We start from the raw sequence: 17,950 nt of genomic DNA on the forward strand, positions 1-17,950 counted from the left end.
GTATTGTGAATTGGACTATGAAATTCAAGAAAATAATAACTTGAGATTGACCTGTTTAAACTTAAACGTAATTTTGTCATAGTATTTTTACGTAAAAAAGCTCACCTCTTCTCTTTTTTCAGAGCACATTAGTACAATGGCGGCTGGTGTTCTGGATAGCCTTGGCAGTGTTCATCCTGACGAACTTAGTGTTCGTAACGTGGGCGTCAGGCGACGAGCAGTGGTGGAACACCACCACGCAAGACCCCAGGAAGCAGCGGGAAGCGGAAGCCGGCACCAACCACTCCGTCAACGCCGAGGTCAAATTGTAAACCAAAACCTACAAATATTTGGTTCAAATAACGTAAACGAGGAAAATTGAACAGCTGATGGTGCAGACGTTTTCCTGTCGTTAATATGCGGAAGAAATTGTAAATAGACATTAATATTTAATTAGACGCAGTGCGGAATATTTTATAAAAATGAACAATAAGTACTTGATATAAGGACCGTGCGTTTCAGACAGTTTTTGTCAAAAGGTGGTGTAAAAATAAGTATAGTACAAACCGTGAGTTTTTAAATTGTTTAATTCATAATAAAGGGCGATTCACTGAATCCACAGCCAGTGCTATGTGATAGTAATAATAAATAATCCCGATCTAGATATTATTTGTAATTAGAAGAATTGTAATGACAGAACATTAAGAAATTAGTTGTAATTTGATATTTATTTAAAGTATTATTTTTGTGTTGTTGATGACTGTAATTTTATTTAAGGTAGATCTAAGTAGTCATATACAAAGTATTAATTGTCTAATGAATACTAAATGCTTATTTGTAAATATTTGTGAGAAGCCTATTTATTTGACAAATGCACTGACAAAAATGTTTGTTCACGTATTTTCGTATTATGAATAGAGGCTGTGAACAATTTGGGAAATCTTAGTAAATTTAATAGGAAACTAATTATTTTTTGGAAATAGAAACGATCGCATTAGATTGCGAATCAAATCTAAATCTTGTACGTCAAAATGACAAAAACATATTCAAGAAAAATTTTGAGATATTGTGTATACGTAATGATTTTAATACTAAAGGATTGAAAACTGGCAGTTTATTTTCAATTTACTTACGTCTAACACAATACGACCAATAAATTGGTGCGTTTGGAAAAACAGACAATGTTGATTACGCGAGATATAGCCACTCGCAATGGTGCGTGATAACGATATATCGTAGCTTTTCCGAGACGTACCAGATTAAATCAGCCTACTACGTAATATCAAAGTTTCGTGTGAACCTATAATTGATGCATGTGCTTTAAGGTGCATTTCGTGCCATTCAAGAGATCTGTATACAGCTGGCTTTATATAGTTTAAATATGTTTAATAAACCATGTCATACATAGGTAAGGTTTAATTCACATTGGAAGAGTAAAACGGGCTTATGTGACTGTGAACATTTACATTTGAAAAAATGTCTTATGTTGAATATCGTAAAGTTCCTTTTACAATGCAGAAATATTATGTCCAGTTTAAATACAGTTCTAATGTGAAATAATCCTCATAGAAATTCCATTTCATGTTTAAACTATCTGAGATATAGTTTCTAAGTTATTTTGTACAATATTCTTGTATTTTGTTAAAATAAAAACATTTTTAAACACGTATATATTAATTTATTTATATGGTATTACATTGGAATAAGAAATATGCTTTATAGCATTAAATAATAAAAAAATATTGAACTCCTACCTACATATTTTAGACTCAGTCTAAGTGTTTACAACACACTTATAACTACATTACAAATACATATGAAATACATAGACATAGTGTTTGTATACACTGACTGATTGAAAACATAACACCGAAAATATTTAAAACGATGACAATCATTAAGAACTATTTTGCGAACATTTCTGTACTACTGTTTCTATTTTGCCACTTAAGGGCTTCATAAGTCAACGAAAGTCTTCGAAACTCGACTACTACTGCTAGACGATCTTAAAGAGCTTGGTACATGGGCAAAAGTAATTGGAAACTACTAAAAGTCGGCAGGTATTGGAGACTTACGTCTTGTATATTGATATAAAAGATTAAACTAGTATGCATATTCAATATACGACCTCCGTGGTCGAGTGGCGTACGCACCGGTTTCAAGGTGTCGCTAGCTCTGAGGTCCCGGGTTCGATCCCCGGTCGGGTCAATGTAAACATTCACATTTATACATTGTCTCGGGTCTGGGTGTTTGTGGTACCTTCGTTGTATCTGAATTCCATAACACAAGTGCTTTAGCAACTTACTTTGGGTTCAGAACAATGTATGTGATGTTGCCCGTATTTATTTAAAAAAATCTATATTTTAATACAAAAAGTCTGAAGAGATGATTAAAATACTAGGTTTAGTATAAATATTAAAGCATGAAGACAATATTGGCTGCATTACGTTTATATCTACAGACTTAAGTAATCAAAACGAGTGTTGAATGAACAAAATAAATGTATCCTTATAAATAAACTATAACCATTCCCAATACTAGAGTGTTTTAGACTAAGAAAACTGCAAAACAAGCGTTTTTTTAATTGGCATACGTTTGGCCACTATCATAAGTTATGTAAATAAAAAATAAATAAATGCGTCATGATGTGACCATAAGTTTTATTGAGACAAATACAACGTAAATAAATAAATATATTTTTTCGATAAGTCAAGCTTGAACCAATTGATACATAACATGATACGAAATTCAAACTTAATACAAATATTTTACATCTTAATATAAAACCTCCTTTGGTAACAGAAAACGTTAGTTTTAAAGAATATCTGAAACATAGACAACATAATAAAGGGCGGCTATTTGTGAAACTGCTTTCAATTATAATTTCAAAAATATTTACATCCATTACAATATCACTCCTACAGTTATCTAAATATTTACTTCAATAAATAAATACTTACCTCTAAGAGTCTACAATATCATGGTTTAAATATTTCTAAAAATCCTGTGCTTTTTGAATAATCTGTGCTCCAAGTTTACTGTCAAGAAAAAATATGACGTCATAGTACACGTTTCTTATTATTACACAGATTTTTCTATAAGAATGTAGGGTACACATATACACACATATAGTGCATTAGGTATTAACAACCTTAAGAGATTAAAAATATTTAGAAAGTAAGGCCAACGGATAATAAAATTCAAGAAAAATGATCGGAATATTGACCGACGCAGAAATGCAAATGTCTCACTCTAAGAGGTAGAAGGATACCTCTAGAAAACTTTCCTCTGTACCACGAAACGCCCAACGACGGATACCTAACGGCATGGCAATGAATCTACTATAATATTGTCGCTTGGTATCGTCCGGTAACTTAGTAAAGGTTAGGTGGTATGTTCTTCTAACTACATTATTTACGTTGCCGCTGGCCTTACCTAAGTTCCAGTACATGATGATCCTCTAAATGACAGCAAACATGTAATACACAAATCTACAGATAATATGATAGCTATATTAAGTTTAGATTAAGGAGGAGGCTATTCTTTGCTAAAACAACTTGCCGCTAGCTAATGCCGTCGAATCAATGAGTTTTACTCGAATGATTTATGTTCAAAGTGTTATAAAAAGCGTGATTTTTATACTAAACGATTGTGATTATGTGATAGGTTGTTTGGTCGTTGACAATGTCAACAGATTCAATCATGATTTAGTATCTTTATTATGGCAGTGTTCGTTTTGCTTTTTCATATGATTTATCTTTGTGACGGATTTTTAACGGCATTTTTATTTCAAATAGTATGACGCCTTTTTGTACAAAGTTTTAATTTGGTTTATAAATAGAACAGAAACTATACGGCGAAGTTCAAAAGGAATAATAAATCACCATTACAAGATCAACGACACAACCTATCACATTAAAAAATAATGACTACGTGCGTGGCTTCTAAAACACGATCTAATAAAAGGCTTACAAGAATCATATGACGCGGAAACATTAAGCGTTACTCTTGCGAGTACTAAATACCTGTGACCTTACCGCGTCCGTATTGATATTCAAACCAAATCGTGGAATGAAAATAAAAGTCAGCTGATATTCTTGTCACAGGGTTTCGATAGTTTAATGATCCTAATGGTGGAAGAGTTTCCAAACAAAAGATGAACGCTAAAAGATGCAAAATAAAAGTTTGAATTAGGATTTCGAAAGAGGGTTGCCGTGTAACTTTTTTTGTTGACTCGGTAAATGTTATATGCTGAGCAAGTAATACAATTTTTTGATTAGCTGTTTTAATGTTGGTACCATAATAATCATTTACCGAGACAAATTTTATTCACGCCTGATGTAATCCTTTTCGACACTGTCCTAGAGAAGTAATTATATTGCCAAAAGCTTAGATTCCCGATACGTGGATCGTTTCTTTTTTTAAGCTTCATTAAAAACAGACAATGTTCAGAAACTCAGAAGTGGCCTTTAAAGACACATGCATGTACGCATGTGTCTTTAAAGGCCAAAATCGTCAGAGTATGAAAAATTGTGTACCACATTTACTAAGGAACTCGATAACTTAAATGCTTGTAAAAGATTCCGGAATAAATATTTTTGGAGAAAGATTAATTAAATTCCTATTTAAATAGAAATATGTCAGCAATACTATCAACAGAGTATATCACCTTGCTCTAGAATTACCTTCTGTTATCGGGTAGCCTCGACAAAACCACTTCCCGGAACAGTAGCTCACAAGTTACACGACAACATGACCCGGCCAATCCACTCAAGTTTTAGCAAACATTTTAAACGCCTCCTCCCTCGTAATTTCAGAATAACTCCATGACTGATGACGGACTAGCGCTGTCACTCAGGTCTGTCCGCTGGTTCAGTATCTGTAGGGCATGTGCGTGTTGTATGTTGTTGATGTGGTAGTGAGCGAGACTCTCGGCCGCGGCCCCGGGCTGCTTTGTCAGTACTGCGCGGAGACGACGCGCGTCATCATAGTCTAGGTTCAGCAGGCGGCATGCTTCTAGGAGTCTGTTGTTGAGATTTGTTGGTCAGTAATTGTTATATTAAAAGGAGGTTAAAGATAAAGGTTGTTCAGTGAATATATGTAGTGTTGTTTTAAAAGAAGGTTAAAGCTAAAGGTTATTCAATGAATAAATGTAAAAAAGTTAGGGAAATTATGCCATCACTGATTCCGGATCTCGTAAATATATTATCATAAACATTACTCTCAGGTGTATTTCATGAACACATTTAAAAGAATTAAAAATTTCAGACTTCTAGCTAATCGAGAAGTGCCTCAAAATTTAGTTACAAAAATCCAACCGGAACGACAAACAAACAAGAAAGTGATTGTATATAAACGTGGGAATAAAATACATGGCCGATAGTCGAAGATTATATGGATTGGGAGATTATACGGAGGTAGTAGAAGTCTAAATCCGTGTCCGTATGTCGTAATCTCATGAGTGTACATAAAGTTTGTGTCAACTCACCTAGGTAGTTGGTTGACTTGCGAAGCTACTTTGTTCGGAGGGGCGAAGGCGGGTACCAGGTTTCGTTTGACGTCATGAGTAAACTGCATAGTACCACCGGTGTTGAACCAACTTTCCAGCACGATTTCCTATGACATAATAATAATAATGCAACCTGGTAGAAACGCCAACGGATTTTAAACTAAAGTTCTCAACAAGGCGTCGTTCCTTTGGATCTGGGTGTCCCCGTGCACGTCTTTAAAAAGGACCGGGTCCTTTTCCCATGAATTTATCTAGTGAATGAAGGGATACATCAATAACATCACGCGGGACCTTTACATACACGATTTTTTCTACACTTGCGCATGTAGTTTTAAGTTTTAACATTTATCAGAAATGCTTAAACGTGTCAAAAATATAATTTCTCGATTAAGCAGATGTGACCAAACTTTTTAATCATAAATTGAACTTCATGTTTAACAGTGCTACTATAGTTATTAAGTGGGTAGGAATAGATATTGGCTCTGGCCGAGTGCAAAAGCACACGGTAGAAGACCCACGTCGCTGCGCTTACCGCCATCTCTTAGTACAATAGTGAACTAACTAAAATATGTATTATGTTACCTCGAAGATATAGTTGTCAACGATATCGGCAAGATGTGCTCGCAGTCTAGTGGTGAGTGTTGGCGCTAGACGTTGAGCAGCTACGGATAGACGAGTGCAGAGAGCGGCTAGCGGGCGGCAGAGCGAGGTCGACACGCTTAGCGCCATCTCTTCTACGATTAGTAGGCCGTGCCATCTGGTTAAGGAAAGAAGTATTAATACAAAGACTTAAGGGGGATTCTCAAATGATTAAGTAGTCTTCTTTTGAATGGAACACATCGAAATTAGCTTATTGATTATTTTACATGGAGCTACATAAAAGGGGTAAGACTTAAGCTATACTGGTTTTGTTTTGTTTGAAAGTAAAGTTAACATCATTTCAGATGAAAAGGGTACAGAAATAAAAACTAGTGTGAAGTCACTTACCAGTACGCTTTTTACTAGCCCCCACTACCATACATTTCATCGTCCGAAGTGCTTTTAATCTTCGTAACTTTTTAATGATTAGAGTTATTTATTGGGATTTTTTGGTATATCAATAGTTTTAGGAAATTTGTCTGACGGAATAAACAGATTTATATTATTAGATACAGTCAAATAGCCTAATTTATTTTATTTATGGATGAATCCTGACCATCTTTGTCCTCACAAAATCAATACATTAACTACAACGGAACTTACTTTTGCCGCTTATAATCCTTTAGCCCAGCTTTAAACTCCAGCAGGATATGTTCGGCGAGCGCGGCGAGGCCGGCGTCTCGTAACCTCGCTAACAAGGCGGGTGCTTCCGCGAACACGCCCGCTTCCTCAGCTTCGTCCTCCCCAGTGAGAGGCTCTGCTACCGCTAGGTTCACTATTGGTGCTGTCTGTGGATTAAATATTTGTTTTTATGCAACTGTGTCTTGTAGCGAGAGACGAGACTTTGGAGTAATTAATTAAAATTTTCTAGAATTTTCGGACTAATTTTGAAGTTTACAAATAGCTTTAAGATACGCTTGATATTTTTGTTAGTTCCTCATCAAAAAGGACCCCTTCAAATGGGAGTTTACCCAATTTAAGCTGTTGTTTAAAAAAATATATATCTTTTTACATAGGCTAAGAAACATCAATTTGTTTTTAGTTGTAGTCATGTGGCAATGGATACTTACAACATCATACTGGTTCAAATCAGGGGCTATTGAATTTTGCCGGGACATTTCATTCAGCGCCAAATTCTTGGCACGAACTTCCACTTCCATCAACGACAGTGCTTCTGCAGTAGAATCTAAAAACAAAATAAGTTAAGAAATATCTAGTATCACCGAAAACTTTTTATTTCATGTTGGCTTTACTGTAGAAGGCGTTAGCTGCTAATTTAATGGTTATTGACCTAGTGTCGCAACTAGCGCCACCTGACAAGGCAAACAAAATTTTGCAGACTTTGAGTTACACGAACAACGTGCTTTTAAACTTTGATGCTTTGTAAAATTGTGCTGTAGTTTTGAACACCAAACTTTCTCTTTATACTTATGTAATAGTGTTAAGAAACTCCAAAAATACCTGTTAGATAGAGCAAGCCTTTTTTTCATGGGTCTTCATAACTTTGCTCTAGAAAGTGCTGATCGCAGATCATATGGTCAAACTTACCTTTACGAGGTTTCCTGACCCCATCTTCTTCGGGTTCGGAGTACTCACTGTCTGAACTATCTGACGAGCTGGCCTCCTCTTCTTCCTCGTGGTGCTGTTGTTGAGTAAAGTTTTGGAACTGACGCCGGTAGTAGTGGAGTTGGAGGTAGTGCTAGAAGAATGAACGAGTTTATTTAGTCGTGATAAGTACGACAAAAATTGGTACATGCATTTGTAGTGACTTTTATATTACATCTATCATCTATGAAGGAATAGTGAACTTTATGAGTGGTATCATAAGGCACAATTTTAAACATCACTGAATCTGAATAGAATTTGAAAGGAATAATCAGTTAGATCATCAAGGTGTCATAAAAAAAACCAAGTAATTTGCACTGGAAAACTATAGTTATTATTTCACTCTCTCACTATAATGCATGAATGAACCATTATTTGAGCAAGAACGGCCCAGGAGACGTAACAAAACAGTCTTACAACTACTAAATGACTTACCAAAGAATGTGCCCACTGCAACAACACAGTACGTGTGTGATGAGCTGCATTGATCACAGCAGTCAGAGGGTGGGAAGACGCGTCAGCTGATAGGAACGAGTCCACGTGGAGAGAGTCCAGAGCGGCACCTAACAGCTGTGTGAGACGTACGCGCCATTCTTCTACGAGCTCTAGTTGTAGTTCTAAAAATTGTAGTCTGGAAAGAAAAGAGGTTGATATGTTTGTTTAATCATTCAATGTATGTAGAGCTAACACGTTATTACCTAAACATTGTTCTTCAAAACTTTATCTTCATTTATGTCAGGTTTGCTAGGCTAGCCCAGTAAAACTGTGAGGTATACAAGCCCTATCCAAGCCTATCCAAGCTCCTTTAAACTCTGTTGAGATAAGGATGAAACAATCAAAATGTTTTCATTATTTTCCCGAGTTACCACTAGCACTATTAATATCGACCTTAAATATAATACCTAAAAACGAACCTTCACATAAACTATAAAAACAGATAAACTAGTATATTAGCCTCACCTATGTCCCGGCTGCGGCAACAACACATATCTATCTTCAATGGTCCGCAGTAGTGTCACGAACCAGTCCGCGGCGCGCGGGATCCACAGCGCGGAGCCGGTGGCCGCGCCCGCGCCCGCTCCAACACCCTCACTCCATTGCGAACAACCGAGACTTTCGTCCATCTTTGCTAGAGCATCTGTGGTAAATATGGGAAATGTTTATAAAAGGTGTTAAAAATGTTGGTATTCGATTTTTTAAGTAACATGACTTGCATCACGCAGAAGTAATTAACATTATTTTAAATCTTTATGGATTCACGATTATCTACTTCCCGAAACATTAATACAACAAGGCACGGTTGTAAGCTATACTAAAGCAAAGAGGCAAACTTTTGCACAGAGCAATTTAGAGGGCTCTGAATCTTTTAAACAAGTAGGGACAATTCTTAAACCAATAATAAATGAATCGAAGAAATAAGAAGCCACGCAGCTATTTACAGAGGTTTCTGCTTCTGCGCTTCTGGAGGGAGTTAGGAAGGCTAGACTGACCACCAATTTGACGCCTAAATGCGGAAAAGCGAGCCTTTTTTGTCTAATGGCGATGATTGGATAATAACTTCAGTATTACTTACAAGTAAAAAAAAAAACAACTTACACTTCTTTTCAACGGACAACCATCTCACAAACGTTTCAGCCTTCGTTAAGATGGACAGTACACTGTTAACATCTTTCCCAGTTATCTCCATCAATTCTTTCTGGAAGCCTAGTGTCTCATCAACCGCGTGCGCGAACGCTGCGTCGACGTCCACAATATCGCCTTTAGCGGCTTGCGTGTGATACAATGCTAGGACTGTATGGAGTCTCTCAGCTGATAACGCTATGAGGCCAGAGTTGAATTCGTCCTGGAAATTACAATCAGTTGAGAATTTGTAGAGGCTTGGTATGGAAATTTGTAAAATTCAAGATCGATTTCTGCTAGTAAAAAAAAAACACATTGTGAGTGAATGCTATTTCCAACTTATGTTAGGCAGACTCGAATCCCGTAGAAGTATCGAATCTTTCAGTCGTCAATAAATAGACGTAGAATGAGTAAAAGTCAATCTTATACAGTTGACTTAAGGTTGAATTTTCGCAATACCTATTTTTATATTGCTTCAGCGCAAATTGAACACATTTTGATAAGTATTTTTTTTCGCATTACAAGAATTAAGGAATGGTACAAGTATCTATACAGATAAAATAATACATACCACAGCCCTAACATGCCCCAATTCTATCTTATCGGCGACCGGCTGAACCTGGGTTCTAACAAAGCCCTGATGATGTTTGATCCAAGTAAGGGTCTGTGTTAAGAACCACTCGGGTCTATCAATACGGGCCGTCTGTCTAGATCCCGTGAAGTGAAACTGGAACCTTTTTTTCAATGGTCGTAACAGAATACGAACGGGTAGGCAAGGGAGTTTTTCAACTGAAACAAAGGCAATATTACTGCTAAAGGTTGTTGTAATCTAGGAGTTTTAATGCAAATAAGCAACCACTTTCGTGTTTTCATGACAAGTTTTACATTTTATGTAAGGCCAACGAAATAACTCAATAACTCAATCTGAGCTAGAAACATGACATGGTTATTTTATCAAGTATCTAACATAATAAAATAACCATGTTATATGTGACTGAAATTGCGTGTTTTACGATATAGATGATTTGCACTGCAACTATATTTTTTTTACCGCAATTGATTTAGGCAACAACAAACAGACAAATAAAGCTGGTCAAGAGCGAGTCCGAAGCGGTCTGACTTGCTACACTGAGGGTTCTGCATAAATAGGCAGAAGTAAAACGATTGAGTAAAAAAATATATCTAATATATAAAATTCCCGTGTCACGATGTTAGTTACCGTACTCCTCCGAAACGGTTCAACCGATTTTTATGAAATTTTGTATACATATTGGGTAGGTCTGAGAATAGAACAACATCTATTTTTCGTACCCCTAAGTGTTAATGGTTGCTCACACTAAAAAAATATATTTTATTTTTCGGATGAAATTGTTTGTTTTTATTTTTTTTATAATGTAGCATTAAAAATACATACAACTAGAAAAAAAAATCGGCAAAACAACGTTTGCCGGGTCAGCTAGTATATATATATCTAGGTGGTACCCCAAAAAAAATTTATCCAAATATTGCTTAGCCTCGATTGTTGTTATCATTATAACAGACGGGCGGACAAGCGGAGACAGTGTAGCCTTAATAAAAGGGTTCCGTTTTTACCCTCAGTTACATAACGCTAAAAGTATTTACCTTTCTTTTGTATATTTACCTTGCCCTGACTCATCTTTCACATCAGTCATGAAGTCTTCAGGTTCCTCAATAAGGAAAAGGTTTTTAGTCAGACTGGTGAACTTTGCTAGCACTTCTTTTGGAGGCGGGGAAGCTTCTGGTGGACTTGAAAATGGCCATTTGAGTGATTTCAGGACTTCTTCGTAACTCCTAAAAACACAATTAGTTATTTGTAAAATTAGATTATGTATTTGTTCTTTCGAAGTAATAAGATAAGGGAAATCTTTGGGCTATAGAAAAGTTATTAAAATTTGTCATAATTTATCTATTCTGAGTAATAGTAATATTAACATTACTATATTATGATCATACTAGCTGTTGCCCGCGACTTCGTCCGCGTGGTTAGAAGATATAAGTTATAATTTATACCTGCCTTCTACATATCTTGTAGGATTCAGTCAGCGTTTGCAGTGTTAGCGCAAAAAATGTGTTTTTTATGACCTCACATTAGAAACCTCAAAAATTGTAGCCTATTTGTTATTCTGATGTATAAGCTATATTGTGGTAGTTTCATTCAAATCCATTCAGTAGTTTTTACGTGAAAGAGTAACAAACATCCATACATCCATACTTACAAACTTTCGCCTTTATAATAGTAGTAGGATTAACATTTTAACATTAGTTACTTACTTAGTAAATTTATCCTTCAGAACATTGTGCCAGTAATGTCTATACTCCCTCACATACATGGCTCGGTGTCCCTTTTGATAAGCTAGACATCCTTTCCGGAACTCAAGGTACAGTGCAACCATTTGTTCCTCATCATTGGTCTGTTTCATTTGTCGGCTGGGATGATAAAAAACATATAAATATTTAGAATGTATATAATGAATCAGTCAGATAGTTATTATAAAAAAATAGAATTTAATACTATTTTAAGACAAATATTTAAGTTTATGATGTAAATAAAAAACATCACAATTAAATACCCTACATGGAAAAAAGGAGGATAAATAATCTATTCATAACTGACTGGTAGCCGACCCCAACATAGTTGGGAAAAGGCTAGGCCAATGATGAAATAATCTATTCATAACAATTTGCCTATAAACAAACTTTTTGTTATCTATAAAAGATTGTATGTTGTCTGTTAGAGAATGCCTCAGGCATTATATCTGCTGTGCATTGTGTTTATGTATATTGAACATGAATATTAAATATTCACAAAGTACATTTTGAAAACACATTGACATGCAGTTTTCAAAATTGAATAACATGTTTTGCATTAAATGGTACCTACTACTTATACTAAAAGTAGAAAATAGCTATAAAACAATAATTTAAAGGTATTGCTTTATTTGAAAATATTCTTCATTTACTATTGTTCATTCATACTTTTGTGGACTGTAAGTATATCAAACTCTGAGCCATACCAAAAGCACAGATACAAAATTTATAAAATAGTTCAGTTGTTTGCAACTCACCTCATGTCATCAATTTGCTCATAAGTCTTTAAATAAACTAATACTTCTTCCAACTTTTTGATAGCTTCAAACCTGCTTTCAACATCATTTCTTAATGGTTCCGTCTTTTTAAGGAATGCTTCAACTTTCTTTTTAAGTTCTTCATTTCTATCACTGAGTTTTTTTACTTGAGTAGAATTTAATTCTGACTTCCTTAATGCTGATGATAGCTTTGCTGGCACATCAGCATTGGCTAAATTTAACTGAATAAAAAACACAAGATGTTTTAGTATCAAAGAATCAGGTAGTCAAATAAACAAAAAATCTTAATCATAACTTGTAAGATTAGGAATAACTACTTAACATTATGTTGGGCTGCTAGATAAAAAGGATGTGGCTTCTGAACCAAGTAATCAATATTTAAAACATGACAAACAGATCTTGAAAATAATAATAATTAGAATCATGTTTATATAAAAAATCTTAAAATGTAATTCAGGAAGATTACTAATAATAGGTTTTACAAATTTAAAAAAGAAACTTACTAGGCCTTGAATTTTATCTCTTTTCAGTACTAATTCATTTTCTAAAGCAGTTGCTGCTTTCAGCTCATTTATATCGCCTCCTATCCTCAAGTTGAGGTTCTGCTCAATCGCTTTTTTGTCCTCTTCATTCATATTGTCAAGATTATTTTAAATACATGTGGTTTTGGAATCAAAACGTATTCCATTTATTAATTAACATCGAAACTATAAAAGCAGCGAAATTCTAACAAATCATAATAAACGTCAACGAAGAGACAGACACGAATCAATACATCTTGACAGTACGTTTAGTAATAAGTTGTTGTGATACCATCTTGAACACTTTTGACCACTGAATGTTTTAAGCTTCCATTACATAATCATTTGCTTGGATTCATTAAAAATCTCGTGTGTTAAATAAAGTTATTTCCTTTTTATTTTATACAATAATAATCTTTTAACAATAACAATATTTATTGCTAAACGTGGACCATCGGTCGGCCACTCTCTATTTATTTATGTCAAGTGTCAACTGCAGTGTTGTTGTGTGTTGTCTGTCCTATTTATTTTCACCGTACTTTGTTACAATATAATACGAAAATGTTTGCATTTATTACAAAAAATAAAAACGACATAATATATCTATCATTACTTCTGTTCAGTGTTGGAGTGGGGCCTCGTTATAGAGCTTTAAAGTCGGTGGAAGCTAAAAAATGGGCCGGCAGTATTCTTGGGCTGATATTGATAATCATTGTATCTGGATATAATGCTGTGCATCCAATTCTATCCGCACTTCTTGGTATAATTGTTATAAAGGCTGCCACAGTCAAGTAAGTCTTGTAACTTTATCTATTGCGACTTATTCAATTAAGTAATGAAACTTAACAATGTCATACATAAGCCTATTAGTCTGAAAAATATAAAGCTTTACATTCGTTTCAGGTACTGCCATATAGCGACATTCTTCTTGATGTTCTCTTACCTATTTTTCTTCCGAATGGCAGACAAGTTTGGCCTGCAATTACCTTCAGGACAGACCAACTTAATAGAAATGATACTAGTACTCAGAGTTGTGGGAGTATCGTTTGAAATCAATGGTTCTTGGTTGGCTGTTGGGAAAGCTAAGAAACAAGAACAGGAACAGAAAGATGTTAAAGAAAAAGATGATGAATTTCTTGAAATAATCAATCCAGATTTTTTGGACCTTTTTCATTATGCCTTTAATTATATTGGACTCCTGACAGGTAAAGTGTTTATTTTCATCTATAATACCTACACTTTTTCTATTGTAGTAATTATGAATCTTTAATTACAAACTTTGGGTTAAAAAAAACTATGTAAATTAAGTTATACATATAAAGAAAAGTATTATACTTTATTTATGTTCTGTAACCCAAAATAGTAATTAAAGTAAAATTAAGTAAATTGGTGTGCTATTGAGTAGCCCTAGGAACATTTGAGTTTATAATAATTTGTGTGATAAAATTATGTTGTTTCCTAGTTTAAACCCAGCTTTAAAAACAGCAATATGTTTGAGAGGGAACAAGAGGCTAGGTTGTTATTGAGTTCAGTTGGCTGTTAAATTCTGTTAATAAGCTTTTCTTCACTATACCTATTTAAATCATTAAAACGGTAAGTGTGTTAATAACATGTAAGTGTGGTAATAAATCCACAATCTATCTTTATTACCTTAGTTACTGCAACAAACAACAATTGTATGTTAATTATTTTGTCATCAACAGAATCTAAAACACAGAAAGTTTTGTTAGTTTATACCACATAGTTTGTTTTTTAATCTAGTTTCTACATTTAAAGTCTTAATTATTCTACTTTTGGGATTTTTGATCAGGTGTTCTAATAAGAGCCTTCAAAAAGCTAAAATTCTCAATATGGCAAGGACTACCAATAATAATTCCAAAACAGGGCAAAAGTTCTCTTCATATTGATGTGGATAGAAAGATACCTAGATAATAAGTTAGTTACTTTTTAAACTAAAGTTTCTAGCATCCAATTGAAAAGAAGATGACTTTTGCTGTATATTTATAACTCCTTAACATTTATGCTAGTGGGCTCTGTGTTCAGACAAAAAGTGTATTCATTATTTCAGGTCCATACTACAGGTACAGAACCTATAATGATTACTTCTACCTACCATACAGTAAATATGTAGACTGCTTTGGTTTCACAATCAACACACTTCGGATGGTTCCTGTCTATATATCCATGTATCTGGCCTTCTCGAACATATGGCCTTTAGAGGTAAGTAATTTTTATTGAGTAAGTATTTTTAAACTTTTGGGCAGAGTAAATCTTGCTTTAATTTCTCTTTTTCTTTGTATTTTTTTAATGACTCCCGCACTAAGGAATTTAGTCCTTGTGTCCCTTAGTTATCACAATCATTTAAGTCAAAGACACCCAGACTCAGAACAAGTATTCGTGGATTACACAAACGCTTGGCTTATGCGGGCATGGAACTCGCGAGACGTCGCTCAGTCATTTTGACGTAGTGACCCTAACCATCACAGACACTATTACAGGATTGATCTCTAAACATGCATTCATATTACAGTACATTTTAACGGAGGACCACAACAACAGGAACTTTGTGTACCGTATGATGTACCCTTGGGCCATATTCGCCGCATTCCGTCAGCGCATATATGCGGGCATGACGTTAGCGGAGAGTGTATGCACGTCAGCCGGCTTCGGAGCGTACCCAGTGCAGGGGAGGAACAGATCAGGTCATGGCCCGACAGTGGGCTATATGAAGTTGAAAGAGATGTAAGTTATAATTCTGTGTCTATATAAGGTTTTTTTTTCGTTTTATCACAATCTGTGCATTCATTTGAAGGCGCAGTATGAAAGACCATTATTATTCGGAGCTTTTTGCAGCCTACACTTGGTGCAACATTAGAAAAATCCCTCCTGTCTTCACAAATCTTTAACCATGACCTTGACCATCTTTGATCATGACCATGACATGTCGGAAAATATCTTAACAAGACTGACGAATCTGTTATACATATTATTACTAAAATGTATCATCTATTCTTCAGGTCAGAAGAAGAAGCAAGGAACTCAGAATACGACTTCAACACAGTTGAGTCGATGGACGTATGGGGTTGCGAGACTGTTGTTACGCTCCGGGATTCTATGAAAGTGTGGAACAAAGCCGTGCAGTACTGGGTCGCCATGGTTGTTTATAAGAGATTCCCGATCAAGCCTTTGAAGTAAGTTGTTATTGCCTCTTGATGATAAAAATAATGGTTAAAATTATAATAATATTTAGTGTATCGGTTGACAGGATTCTATTTTTAGGAAGAGAAGGACTAGTAGGTACTAGTTTTCTTTGCCTGCACACTTGCTGGTTGCCGATTTTAGGTCTCAAGTTTCGTCAAGGATTTCCGTCGTCCGTCTGTTCTAAACGGTCTATCCGAACGCGTTTACAAAGAGGGTGATTTTTACAACCGATTAAACAACTTCAATCAGCTTCCCGCCGAAATGTCCTTACTATGCCTAATTCTTACTTAAAGCTTTCGATGAAATTTTGAAATTCTTAATTGTTATTCCAGGATTCACGCTGCTTTATTTGTATCTGTGATCTGGCACGGCTACCACGCCGGCTATTTCTTCTGTATCTACGCCTGCCCATTCTATTTGATGGCCGAAGATATCTACTACAAACTCTACTATAAAGATGCCACTGGAACTGTAAGTATTTGTAACTGTGTAATATCGCAAGCAACACGTTTTTTTGGAGTACCTAAAATTTCCTGACTGAACTTAGTTGGAATTAAACCCGACTAATGCTGCAATGAATGTGGCTATTGGGCTATTTAAAACCGATTTTTTTTTTAAATAGATGAAAAACCACGGTTTCGCCTGCCTAGTACCCGATCTCCGCTGCTTTTCCACAATTTTTCCATATTTTCTCGTCGTTTTAACCTTCCCTGGGCTAAAATAAGCCAAATCGGTTCAGCCGTTTTCGAGTTATAGCGAGACTAACGAACAGCAATTCATTTTAATATATAAAGGAGATGCTTGCAATTTAACAATCGTACATGTTTTCTTTTTACAGAAAAAGAAAGTCATTGGATTCATAATGTGGTTCCTCCGTTCCCATTCGGAGTCCTACCAAGCTGCGGCATTCCTACTTTTAACATTCGATCGTATTTGGATATACTATACTTCAATGCATCATTATTGGTACGGCGTCTGGCTGACCTTCCTAATACTAGGTCTTATATTAAACCTAGTACAAAGACCAAGAAAACCAAAGATTAAAGGTGAAGAAAAGAAACAAGAAATAAGCAATTAATTTATTATTAATCTCAACAAACAGCTCAATTTGAAAGTAAGTGTTATAATTAGATTATATTTATAATTTAAAACATCTGTTAACATGTCAAAAAACTCTTTTTAGATAAGCCGTGTATTCATAAACAATACTTAAACATTAACGTCGCAATAGATCGTGCAACTACCAGGCTACGTGACCTATTTATCAGTGTAATGTGATCTCAAATTGACCCTACTGTCGGATAGGATAAATTATTTATTTTATAGAAAGCGAGAGTGAGTAGGTACGTAGACGGTATAAAATTTCAGGTGTCCTAAATGTTTTTGTTTCTATGGCATGACATAGGGGTAACTCGTCGAAAAATCCCGAAATTGTGGTGTTGACAGCTGCAAAACCGACCGTTTTTCTGTACTAAGGAATAAAAAACGCAGCCATTGTCCATTAATGATTGTAGCCTCATCTCTGTAAGCTACTTACTGTTGTCTTCATTTTTAAACATGTCTCAATAGTTGATCAGACACTTTAGGGACCAAATTTAGACTGAATACACGGCGAAAAACACAATATACGTACGTCCTTCATAGAGCAAAATACAAGATTCTTTTTATCAATTCCTCCGAAATTTTTGTATCTACTTACGTCGATGACTTATGTATTATTTACGTGATTACAAAGAAATATCTTAACAAGATAACGCTGGACGAAATTT

At 35.2% G+C, this 17,950-nt stretch overlaps 3 protein-coding genes across 4 annotated transcripts in view; 2 read left to right on the forward strand and 1 right to left on the reverse strand.

The window, feature by feature from the left end:
• LOC113491992 (putative inorganic phosphate cotransporter) overlaps positions 1–1,648 on the forward strand; it is a 40,746-nt gene extending 39,098 nt beyond the window's left edge. For both annotated transcript variants that reach the window (XM_026869241.1, XM_026869242.1), the window contains exon 8: positions 123–1,648. In XM_026869241.1, coding sequence (XP_026725042.1) covers positions 123–311 — 189 coding nt within the window. In that variant the 3' untranslated portion in view covers positions 312–1,648. The remainder of the gene's footprint in view (positions 1–122) is intronic.
• A 963-nt stretch (positions 1,649–2,611) lies between these two features.
• On the reverse strand, positions 2,612–13,239 carry LOC113491991 (RAD50-interacting protein 1). The gene is made up of 14 exons (XM_026869239.1): positions 12,963–13,239; positions 12,439–12,680; positions 11,645–11,800; positions 10,995–11,164; positions 9,924–10,141; positions 9,329–9,575; positions 8,693–8,870; positions 8,168–8,363; positions 7,676–7,826; positions 7,198–7,313; positions 6,731–6,915; positions 6,071–6,245; positions 5,468–5,595; positions 2,612–5,003 (listed from the first exon to the last, which is right to left on the reverse strand). Exons 1-14 carry the CDS (start codon positions 13,092–13,094, stop codon positions 4,793–4,795), a joined length of 2,505 nt encoding a protein of 834 aa, XP_026725040.1. The 5' UTR covers positions 13,095–13,239; the 3' UTR covers positions 2,612–4,792.
• A 208-nt stretch (positions 13,240–13,447) lies between these two features.
• Positions 13,448–17,700, forward strand: LOC113491993 (lysophospholipid acyltransferase 7-like). Its single transcript, XM_026869243.1, has 7 exons — positions 13,448–13,771; positions 13,884–14,185; positions 15,049–15,200; positions 15,511–15,722; positions 15,998–16,171; positions 16,514–16,652; positions 17,020–17,700. The coding sequence occupies exons 1-7, from the start codon at positions 13,542–13,544 to the stop codon at positions 17,257–17,259; spliced, it is 1,449 nt and encodes a 482-aa protein (XP_026725044.1). The 5' UTR covers positions 13,448–13,541; the 3' UTR covers positions 17,260–17,700.
• The last annotated feature ends 250 nt before the right edge of the window (positions 17,701–17,950 follow it).

Source organism: Trichoplusia ni, chromosome 3 (assembly GCF_003590095.1).
Source record: "Trichoplusia ni isolate ovarian cell line Hi5 chromosome 3, tn1, whole genome shotgun sequence".
In the NCBI taxonomy this organism is placed as follows: Eukaryota; Metazoa; Arthropoda; class Insecta; order Lepidoptera; family Noctuidae; genus Trichoplusia; species Trichoplusia ni.